We start from the raw sequence: 11,157 nt of genomic DNA on the forward strand, positions 1-11,157 counted from the left end.
TGAATGATGAATTTGATACCAAATTAGGTTACTTATTTTGTAGTTTAACTTAACTCTTTTACTCTTAGTGTAAAAATATCGATGAATTCAAAAAATTAAAATAGTATAACGTAATTTACCTATAATTTAATTAATTACCGTACCAATTATAGTTCCGTTTGAGCTTCGATATGCTTTAGGGTTAATCTGGACCCATTGAGCCCGACTACTTATTAGACCACGTTAAGTCATGTCGGGAAGATTCTAAAAAAGGAAAGAGAAAAAAATAAATAAAACAAAAAAATAAATAAAAATAACAACTCAGCAGCCATATTTCTCAGGGCCTGAGCGATCGAATGATTAGCAACTTCCTTTTGGCGTCGTCAGTCATATTTCCGGCAAATCACTGCAGCTTTTTACCCTCCAAAATTCCCGAAATTCCAAATCGGCAGCGTTTATCTGATCGAATCCCTTCTGGGTTTTGCTTTTCAATCCTCGAATCGAATTGGGTTAATTTCAATTTCAAAATTTTGATTTGATCCAATCTCTGATTTCAATTCTCTGAAAGCTCTGTTTCTGTCTTCAACTTTTCAAAACCTTTTCTGTCTCTGTAGAGTCCAGTACTAGGGCTGTTGGCAGTGGGTAGGGTTTTCTGAAAGCGAAAAAGGCAGAGAGCAGAAGATCATGGACCTCAGCGCCTTCTGGGACCACGTGTCCGTCACGTGACTCTGAGAATTTCCCTTTTGTTTCAGTCGTCGTCTTCCCTGATCCTCTCTATCTCTCTCTCTCTCTCTCTCTCTCTCTCTCTATGTTTGTGTGTATATGGCTTACCAGCAGCAGCAACAGCAAGGAGGGGCTCAGCTGTTCAATTCCCCGTTCGGGGACACGACGTTGACGAAGGTGTTCGTGGGGGGATTGGCCTGGGAGACCCAGAGCGACACTCTACGACGTCACTTCGAGCAGTTCGGCGAAATCCTCGAGGCTGTCGTCATCACCGATAAGAACACCGGCCGATCCAAAGGCTATGGCTTTGTCAGTACTCAATCACCCATCTCTCTCATCTTCCTAAAAGTATGAAACAATCGATCAAATTTTGATCAATTTGAGATTAATCAGCTTTTTTTGGTTTCTGGGTTGTTTTTGTTTGGAGGGTTTAGGTCACATTTCGTGATCCTGAATCTGCAAGAAGGGCTTGCTTGGATCCCAATCCTGTGATCGATGGCCGCAGAGCTAACTGCAATCTTGCTTCTCTGGGTCGTCCCCGCCAACCTTTCCTTTTTCATGGTATATTTTTAATCTATTTCTCATTGTGTTTTTTGTTTTCCTTGCATTTTTGTTCTGCTGGGTACTTAGGAACTGCATTTCTAATGCTGTATTTGCAATCGAATTGTTGCTTTGGTTGATTGGATTGCAGGGCAAGTGAGATCACCAGCTCCAATCCTCGGCCGCGTGCAGCCGCCTAGAGCTGCTTACATGGGGAGCCCCAACCCTGCTTACCACCACCCTATTCCTCATGGTTACCAGCCCGGGTTCGTGTACCCGTCTTATGGGTGAGTTTTAAATTTAGAAAGCTCTTGGCTTTAGATGTTCATCTCAAGCTTACCGGTTGAGGCCATTTGGGTGTTGGGTGCTGGGTGTTGGAGCTTATGCAATTTGACTCCTTTTGTCTTGACTGCAAGAGGCAAAATTTCATTCCAGAACTCACTACAACTATCTGATCGAGTGTCTTTTCTCGCCAACCATTTCCTCAGCATTCAAATTTTTTAAATTTGAGCTATTAAGTAATCGTTTTGAGTACCTAAGACTGAAACCTTAGCTAGCGAAGGTCATTTTACAGGTGATAATATAAATTGTGTATTTGGGGGAGGCTTTTTGTCAAAGTGTGTTTATCGTTTATCGTATGTTGAATGTTGGGTGGGATATGCTTGACTACATAGAAACTTACTAGCATTAAGCTGTGCAAAACCATGGAATCACATTGTAATGAAAATCTTATTTAGTTTGCTTTGTAGCTTTATGCATGTGCTGTAGTATTTCATCTCTTCTGCTCAAGGAACAAAGCGTTTTGTGTTATAGTAGTACTCCCATTGTTTTTTGGACACTTATGGTGCCCATCTTTGAAAAGCTTGAGAGGAAGCTTGGGTTCCTTACGTTGTTGAAATTCCATGTGGCTGTATGATCTCAAGAGGTTCAAGAATTTCTGTTTTGCAGGTACACAGGATATGGACCTGAATTTGTCTACCCACAGGTCAATACTTTAATATGTCATTCCACAGCTTTTATTTGCGATTTTAAAGAGTAAAAGAACAATGCTTGATTGTTCGAAAGCTAACTAAGCCGGTTACCAACTTTTGTTCATCAACTTTCGCCAGGGTGCCTACAGTCCTTACATGACTCAGCAGCAATACCTTCAGATATATGGGGTACCAGGCACAGTCAACCCTGGCGTATATTCATATGGACAATTGGGTCAGTCACTCCCTGGAAGCCATGGATATGCAACAGTTCAAAACTATGGAGTTCCAGGTCATCATGTAATGCAATTCGGTGGGGCCAATGTCGGTGCAGCATCCCCAGCTGCCATTCCAACGATTCAAACACCATATCCTGCAGGCAACATTCTCTTCCTAAAACCCTTCTTCCCTTTTACAAGAATGATAACCTTCATTGCAATTTATTAACATGTTATCAGTACTTTCCTGATACTAAAATTTTTATGAGCCGATCAGATAAATGTTCCAAGTACCACAATTTTTTTTATAAGATCAACTACCACATATTAAAGTCGCGTAATGAGATTTTCTCTTAAAAAATCTTTTTTTTTTTCCTTGATTTATGGTAACTCATTTTGCATTGAATGCCTGCGTACCTGATTTCAGCATTGCCGCACTGATGGAAGTTGGCAAGAAGAGATGTGCAGTTATAATAATTCAAGTCTAATAGTCAGTGATTCTGGTTTGCTGGTTTTTTCAGGTATAGTTGCACCAGCTCCAGGACAGACGCAGTATATGCTTCCTACTAATTCTCCTCAATTCACCAGTGGTTCCGATCAAACTGCAGGTTGAGTGGTAAATCAGAAGGGTCACTTCTGGAGGTAGAGATTGTCACCTTGTCCACCTTTTTATTAAACATATCTGCATAATTACACTGGAAATCCGTCTTTGTCGGGGATGCAGGTAATCCTTATTGCAGCAGGACTATGAGAAGCTACTGCTACCTAAGTGGCAGCCTCTAAATCTAGCCTTGCAAGTTATTATCTTTACTTTCTAGAGGTGACACCTGTTTTCCCTTATAAAGTAAGATTTTACTCGTAGCATAGAATCGTAGCTTATGACAAATTCCAATTTAAATCGAACCTCTGTGGGAAATTTTTGCATTGCAACACGGATAGTTGTGTTTGGAATCGATAATGATGCTTTAGAACTGTTTGACCTGAGATTCTTTTACTTTTAGCTTTATTGTTACGTGAGTTTCTGTCGTAGTGCCATTTCACCATATCCGTGATGAGAGATAGTGACACGCATGTGGATACACCCTCGATTTCCCCCTTTTATTTATTTTTTGAATCTAGCAACTTCCCAACTATGTGGAATTTTAGTCACATCTGAAACAGGGCTTTTTACTATAACCAGGAAATCAGGGATCAAAGCACATGGGACCGAATACCATATACAATACATAAATACATACATACATAGACATATATATATATACACACACACACACACACAGTCATACCCTCGTTTTTTTTTTTTTTTTTTTCTGGTTTGTAAATTCTTGTGACTATATATGATATGTTTAACTAATGCAGGTCATTCATGGTGGTCATCGGAGATACTTCAAAGTCAGCTGTTAGATGTTAAAGAGGATGGAAGAGCATCATGGGTTGTTGCTTTTTTCACCTGGTGGTGTCTGTAAAATATGCCGTTGCTGTGCCACGTGGCTCAAAGCCGCTTGGCACGATATTATGGGTCATTGCGTGTTTGCCGGAAATATGGTTTTCCGGCGGACGCAGCGTAATAAGACTGTAAATGTGTAAATAACCCTAAACTTTCTTCTGTATCAAAGAAAGAATCAATACGATTCGTTTCATGGACTCTGGACCCAACATATGGGTTCAGTCATTGTCGAGTCTCACACATTGTATTTACCACCGAAAAAAAATCATTGTTCAAATTTGAATTTCTCTATTCAATTGGCGCTTCTTCATTTTCCTTTGGGTAATATTGAGGGAGTCTTAACGAAACTCATGATACTGTTCACGTTTAACGTTAAGGATATTTTTACTTTGAAATGTCACTTCTGGTACTATTCACTAACAACATTTTTTTGTCATTTTGGTTAAAACTCAAAGTTTTCAAGTCATTTTTATTAGTTTTCCTTAATATTATTGGAGCTTCAACTTCTTCTTCCTCTTTATACTATTTCGTTTCATTATTTATTGTGAGATTAATATAAATGATATCCGTGTTTGCGGAAGAAAATCCGTCATCTAAATATTTTTGCATGTGACTGTCGCACCTTCATGTTACATGGCTGGATGGTAACACTAATTTAGATTAGAACTCGGAATTTTGAGAATCTCTATATGCATTCTACTATCTATTCAATCTTTTAAAAAATATTTGGATTCAAAATCAAAATTTTAATGCCCAACTTCTAATCTAACTTGCATTCTTAGCGGAAACAAAAAGGACATGTGAAAATCATTTATCGAGAATTGATGGTGTACCTAAAAAAATCTTGGGTGTGAGTTTGTAGAAGCCCAAAACCAAAAGCTTACTGTAATAAGGCCCAATATTCCCAACTGAACAGCGATGAAATTGAGAATATGTAGCTACGTTAACGCATCAAGCATACATTGGTTCAACTACTCACTGATAGTTGTATAGCTTCTGCGGTGTCGGCCGGGTGACAATGATCGGAATTGACCTTGGTTCAACTACTTTCACTGACGGTTGTAGCTTCTGCGGTGTCGGCGGGGTGACGGTGATCGGAATTGACCAGCGATAACTCGTATTTCAGATTTATGCCCAGTTTCTTGCAAACTCACAGATTGAGTTAAAACAAGTTGGACAGATTTAATCAACCCTCGCAACATTTTTTCGCATCTGTAAACATAATCATTTCCGTTTAGGGTTCCAAGATTTGGGATAACAAGGTTGGATCACGAGGAATTCGAACTCGGGTGCATCGCAAGACCATAACGTCCAAATTCAAAACTTTATATTTGATTAAATTCTTGGGAGTGCAGGAGAACAGTGCTCCATAACGTTACATAACACAACCAAAAAATAACTAGAAGCTGAACTCTACCACTACACATCTCACTCATCATCAGCTCACCACATTCCCCCGACGACGGGGCTAACTGCGGCCAGCACAATATCTGTTTGTACAAACAATACAGTTTTCATGCTTCTTTCGTAAAAGAGATGGGAAAGGGTTACGCGTTTTAGTTTACAGAGACTCCGGACTTGTCGACGGTCTAATTCTTGAAGGCATCCGCATGGGTTGTTTTATTGCACCACCAAATGTACTATGCAAGGAATTCTTCGGTGTGATGGACATTTTGTTCAACGCGGAGTCAAATTCATCGAGATCATAATGCTGTTGCAAAATCGCATAATCCATTCCGTCCACATTTTCATCCGCGACAGCGTCACCTATGTCTTCATCACTGGAATCTTCGTCATCGTCATATGTAGGATGAACCATCGACCAGAAAATGAACTTCGGCCGGATGTATCTTTAGATAAAGGAAAAACTAGTGTCAGCAAAGGTTTCAAAACAGGTTTTAAGCATTTGAATCTTACGGCTAACAAAGCTTTCCTTTTTGACCTCGAAAGTTCAAAGTTAATACAAACCTGTCACTTTTCTTCAGCAAGCACGGGTCAAATGGGAAGAACATGTCTAGCCTTTCCCTCCCACCAAATTCCTTTGAAAGTTCTGATTCCAGATAGTCATCGAAATCGAATTTGTCAAGTGTCATGAATAAACCAGCTGCTTTTGATTGCCGTAGAAACTCGTTTACTATGGAAGGCAGACACACCTTTCAAAATGGAGAACAAAATTAAGCACAATGATGCAATAGTTTTAGACATTAAAGAATCCTTCTCGAATGGTATGAAGGAGAATCAAAGATCGAGGGAATAGAAAGATAAACGAAATAATTATAATGCAGCCCATTTTTGTACAGGGTGGAACTACATGTAAACGGTCCTCACCTGCAGCGGGCTCAATTTATTATTCAAAACAGACTCCAAAGGCAGACGAAGAAGCCATGACTTCAGCAGAGGAACATCCATCATTGACCTCATTCGGAAGCAAAGCAAATACATGATAGCCTGTTGGATGAGTAAATCGGCATCAATGGAATTATACAAGTAAATAAATTTGATATTGCAAAACATAGATATAACATTCAAGTAACTTAAGCATAGAAGCAAATGAATCACATGATGCAACTAATAGCATAGGGAAAATTGCAGTTTGAATGTCCAAAAGTTGCGGACTTAGTTCCAGAACTAGATATGGAATCTTCCCTCAGATAGTGTAGAGATACGATTGAATGTCAACAAAAGTTTGACTTGGCAATTCGATATTTAATAAACCAAAAAACCAAATTTCAAAACAAAAACATATTTCAATATGAAATTCACTTGACTAAACAGTTGTTTACCCTCTTCACACGATATATTGAAAACTAAGAAATCTGAAATATTTATTATTATGTCTGAAGAACTGATTCCAAAGTGAAACAAAACAAACCTGACATCCTGAATAAAACACTCTATGAGCTTCTGGATTTACTTTGTCATTCTGCGTTTTGACATATTTACAGCACCAATCCACCAACCTGGAACCAGAGCAACATATGACAACAGCGTTAGACAAATTCCTTCTGTATTTCCTTTCTTATGTCTCATTGCTGAGTCATTGTAAAAAAGGAGATTACATGGGGCTATTGGTTTGTACACAACCTTTCCAAAGTGTTAGCAATCACAGAAGCCGACAGAAACTTCGCACGAGACAAATAACTAGCAAGATAAGAAACGGCACTCATTCTGCACAAAACCAAAATGAGAAATCAGTACTATAAACGATGTGCGAAACATCTAAAATCCGAAACTATGATATTCAGTATGTCCTAGTTTGCCATAATATTACACAGATGATTCAAGAAGCTTAAGATACTCTCCTTGTAAACACACACCAAAAGAAAATAAGAAAAAAGAAATTGGAAAAAAAATGGTATGTGAGAGAACCTGTGCAACAGATGGCATCCAGCACAGTGATTTAATAAAACAAAATATTTTAAACCATATAAATAGCCTCCCAGGTTTTCCAACGTTTCTCTTAAGACTAGCAGTGATTACATGTGGGTTAATTAATGGGCATGTAAAAAATGCCTGGACATGCCTCATATATATCTAACCTATGTTGTGTCATAATGGGCACTAATGCAAGTACAGATATTCATTACAAAAGTGTCAAATCCTACAAGCTGCACCCAAAGGTATGAAAGTACAAATGTGATGGATAGCAATTACAGAAAATCACTAACAAAAACTATATAGATGACAAAAAAAGATTATATGTTTATGTCAAGTTTAAGTTTAAGGACCACAAGTGTAAAGGCAACTTGTGATATGAATACTATACCCCAGTTTACGAACTAAGAAGTAAAAAACAAAGAATACCTGACTATACACAAGTAAAGGCAAGCATATTACCTGAGAAGTGGGGGGTTGGTACTGCAGAAAAAAGTATTTTCAAGCATCAAAGCAAATGTCACGCCACAATTTCCAGGATCTAGAGAACATGCATAGAAGATCACAAACTGCAATAAGAAAAAACGCAAGTTAATAAGGGGATAAACAAACCAGTAGATATACGAAGAGGAATAAAGGAAAAAAACAAAACAATGAATTAAGAAAACAGATATGGAAATTTTTAATAAATTACCTGGGCAAACTTCGATTTGTATGCAGTCAAAACAGTCCTCTTAAATGACTCCAGTAGAGTTTCAAAGACCTAAACACGCCATATACATAGGAATTAAAATGTGAAGAATGGAGACAGTCATATTGAGCATGTCAACCTCAAAATCAAAGAGTTGAAAGATACCTCGATCAAACGGCCACCAACTTCACAAGACTCAAGATGCTCAAAAGTTAACACCAACAAGCTATCTAATTTTTCGGCAAATGAATTACTCCCTGAAACCTTCGTACTTAATTTTCTTGCAATCTGTATAAATAACTTGTAATCACTATATAATGAAGGTTTAAAATCATCATGAACAATAGGGAAGAACAAGATTGATGTGAGAACAGAAACAAATATCAATAAACTCAGGGAAAACTGCAAACTAGCAACTATGCTTCATATTCTGTCTCGCCCTCCTCTCTTCCCCATTGTCTCTTTTTCCTTGAATTTTGAACACCTCTTTCCCTCTTGCATGCTAAGTTCTATCAACTCGTTGTCAGACATTGCATTAATTAATACCACTATCAAGAGGGTTTCAACTTGTTGCCTTATATATCCCCGGCTCCTCATAAAACAAACTTAACTCATAAAGAAATTCAAGGGTTGTATGCATGGGGTTGTTCAATTTGGATAAGAGTAATCAAACTCAATCATACCTCACTATCATCATTCAGATCATCATCCGTAGACTCGTGTACAGCTTCTAGCTCCATCTCAAATATTCCTTTACTTGAGTCATCTTCTATGTCATCCCATCCAATCTCCACCTGTAGGAAGCCACTTCATAACGTTTGTCATGAAACAAAAAAGAAGCAATTATTCCATTCAAATGTTAATTTCAATTTTCAATTGAATATACATACGTCCAAGTCTAGCAGCAATTCCACCACGCCAGTTAGCATTGGGATCCGAACCACTTCACCAAGAGCTCCACTCTCCAACTTTAGCATGTTCTCTACGTACATCACAACACTAAGAGTCTACAAGAGCAATATGGCATATCATATATTTATCAATTTAGATAACACTGGGATGGTAAGCAATGCAGACATCCAAAAGGGAAAAAAAGAAGAAACATATTCAATTATTAATCACAGTTGGAGGGAAAAGCCATCATTATGAAGAAGAAATGATATGATACAAAGCTATATACAATGAAACATTGGCCTAAACAATCATGGCCACTTTGAAAACATGTGTCGCTTATGTATATATACCATACGAAAGCTAACAAAGATTGCAGAGGATATCTTTTTGAGTTAACAACACTTTATTATAGATGGGTACATGCCGTCCTGAATTAACTTACATTTATATCATGAAAACGATATTGTGGTGTTGCAGCTAAAACAATTGGCACCAATCTCGCAGGGGAAAGTGGTAGCATATCAGCAATATCATTCAGAGCTGAATGCACGCGAGATAAAACTTGGTCCTTTTTTGTAAGACCACGTGGCAGCTGGAAACTTTTAGGTGGAAAGAATTGTTTTGTGAGCATCGCCAAACACTCATCTACAAACTTCCCGCTGGAAGCAGCCTGCGCCATCATGAAGCAAAAAAAATCTAAAATTTCTGCCAACTTGTTTAAAAAAGCCTTGAAATTTGACAAAGTAGAAACATGTAAAACCCACATACCAACGAAATAATGAAATGAATCACTGCATCCATCACCTGAGGCCTCTGCGTCCACAAGTTCATCCCAAAAATCTGAAACATTTTCGCAATCGATTATTAATAAAAAAAACCACCAAGGATTGGATACATACAGCGAGACAAAAACAAAAAAAATTATACTAACAACTTACTGCAGCGAGAAGTAGATTGTGTAGATCATGATCTATATAAGAAACTGCTCTAGATAGTGCCTCCAAAGTCGTCTGCCGAGCAATAAACCGAAAAATTGAAAACTTAGACAAAACAAATTTAATTGAAACCAAATTAATTGAATATACTGTAAGCACATACCACCGAGGCAATAAACCAAAAAAAAAAAAAATTATCAACACTTGGATAAAACCAATTCAACTAGAAACAAATTAATTGATTAACAACATACCACAAGAAAAGCCTCCTCATCGGCGCCGTGCCCTCCGTCGTGGCTCACAACCGAAATGAGCCGTTCGTAGTCCTTGTTTTCAGCCAGAGCCTAAACAATTCAAATCAAACTTGTCAAAATTAACATCCACACCAAAACAATCAAAAGCAAGCTCACTAAAACCCTAAACTGGTGCAAGAAATCCACAGTTGGGGAATCGGAATCCTTACCGCTGGTGAACCTGAAGTCACTGAGCAAAGAATATCCCTGATGTGATAGACGAGGTCGGAATCGGTGAAATCTCCGTCCTCCGCCATCTCATCCAAAGCCGCCTCGTTGTTCCTCAACTCGACGCCCATGGTTGTCTCGCCCTACGGATCCTCCTGCAAAGAATTTCAGCGAGGATGGCCTAGGCGTCGGGGTTTCGGTTCAGCTGGGATTGCAGGCGGAGGTGGGTACGAGAAGTGGGTGGGCAGTCGTCTTCTTTGCTGGAGCTGCTGCGGCTATGGAGGTTTGGTTGTTGAGTGTTGTGTGCGGTGCGGCCGCCGAGTGTTTGGAAGAATGGAAAAACCCCAAAAACCAGGGTTTTCAAGAAGCGGCTGCCTCTTTTTTGTATGTATTTATATAGGTACCGAATTCGCTTGGTCACAATCCCTCTCCTTTTTAAACGCGGGAGACTGCCATTTTTTTTTTTGCTATTTCCCTAATTACATTTCGATATTTTTTTAATACTTTTGCCTCACGTATCGACGCATATTTGATCGCATAATTTATTTAACAATTTAAATTGAGGGTTTGGTGATCCTCGAATCAAATGTAATTATATTTTGCGTAGATCAATAGTGGTAATGGATTAAATATAATTGTTAAATATGAATTGACACTAAATTAGTGGCACAATCAAGGATTCTTTGTGAGATATGTGTTTCATAGTATATATTGTGAAAAAAAATTGAACTCAAAACATGAGCAATTGAAGTAAGTGTATACTACAATTAAGTGGGAGGTAGAGAGCAGTGTTTGAAATATCGTATTGGAGAAAATATTGATAGGCAAATTTGTGGAAATATCGATTGATATATTGTATATCTATATCGATATTGATTACCTTCGATTGAAATGATGGAAATTTGCTTTAAAACATAGAATTT

General features: G+C 38.3%; 2 protein-coding genes across 4 annotated transcripts; one reads left to right on the plus strand and one right to left on the minus strand.

The window, feature by feature from the left end:
- Positions 1 to 288: 288 nt before the first annotated feature.
- On the plus strand, positions 289 to 4,174 carry LOC126608818 (uncharacterized). Of its 3 annotated transcripts, none has more exons than XR_007617983.1 (8): positions 290 to 1,011; positions 1,137 to 1,263; positions 1,394 to 1,529; positions 2,191 to 2,227; positions 2,352 to 2,592; positions 2,953 to 3,073; positions 3,156 to 3,275; positions 3,791 to 4,174. XR_007617983.1 is itself a non-coding variant. In XM_050276831.1 (7 exons), exons 1-6 carry the CDS (start codon positions 802 to 804, stop codon positions 3,042 to 3,044), a joined length of 843 nt encoding a protein of 280 aa, XP_050132788.1. In that variant the 5' UTR covers positions 289 to 801; the 3' UTR covers positions 3,045 to 3,073; positions 3,791 to 4,174. The 3 variants fall into 3 exon arrangements, 1 of the variants encoding a protein (XP_050132788.1); XR_007617977.1 differs by having other exon boundaries at positions 3,156 to 3,251; XM_050276831.1 differs by lacking the exon at positions 3,156 to 3,275 and having other exon boundaries at positions 289 to 1,011.
- A 1,014-nt stretch (positions 4,175 to 5,188) lies between these two features.
- On the minus strand, positions 5,189 to 10,622 carry LOC126608740 (uncharacterized). The gene is made up of 15 exons (XM_050276746.1): positions 10,237 to 10,622; positions 10,028 to 10,117; positions 9,777 to 9,848; positions 9,607 to 9,678; positions 9,281 to 9,508; positions 8,835 to 8,951; positions 8,628 to 8,738; positions 8,110 to 8,232; positions 7,948 to 8,016; positions 7,716 to 7,822; positions 6,963 to 7,046; positions 6,751 to 6,838; positions 6,207 to 6,326; positions 5,847 to 6,031; positions 5,189 to 5,728 (listed from the first exon to the last, which is right to left on the minus strand). Exons 1-15 carry the CDS (start codon positions 10,363 to 10,365, stop codon positions 5,440 to 5,442), a joined length of 1,884 nt encoding a protein of 627 aa, XP_050132703.1. The 5' UTR covers positions 10,366 to 10,622; the 3' UTR covers positions 5,189 to 5,439.
- Between the last annotated feature and the right edge of the window lie 535 nt (positions 10,623 to 11,157).

Source organism: Malus sylvestris, chromosome 2 (assembly GCF_916048215.2).
Source record: "Malus sylvestris chromosome 2, drMalSylv7.2, whole genome shotgun sequence".
Lineage (NCBI taxonomy): Eukaryota > Viridiplantae > Streptophyta > Magnoliopsida > Rosales > Rosaceae > Malus > Malus sylvestris.

Bases quoted from the DNA above. Each gene is read 5' to 3' on its own strand.
- LOC126608740 (XM_050276746.1), bottom strand. From the start codon at position 10,365: ATGGGCGTCGAGTTGAGGAACAACGAGGCGGCTTTGGATGAGATGGCG. The intron at 10,118-10,236 runs GTAAGGATTCCG...TGAATTGTTTAG, and splicing joins TGACTTCAGGTTCACCAGCG to GCTCTGGCTGAAAACAAGGA. The intron at 5,729-5,846 runs GTTTGTATTAAC...CTTTATCTAAAG, and splicing joins TTGCTGAAGAAAAGTGACAG to ATACATCCGGCCGAAGTTCA.
- LOC126608818 (XM_050276831.1), top strand. From the start codon at position 802: ATGGCTTACCAGCAGCAGCAACAGCAAGGAGGGGCTCAGCTGTTCAAT. The intron at 1,012-1,136 runs GTCAGTACTCAA...TGGAGGGTTTAG, and splicing joins GATCCAAAGGCTATGGCTTT to GTCACATTTCGTGATCCTGA. The intron at 1,530-2,190 runs GTGAGTTTTAAA...TCTGTTTTGCAG, and splicing joins TTCGTGTACCCGTCTTATGG to GTACACAGGATATGGACCTG.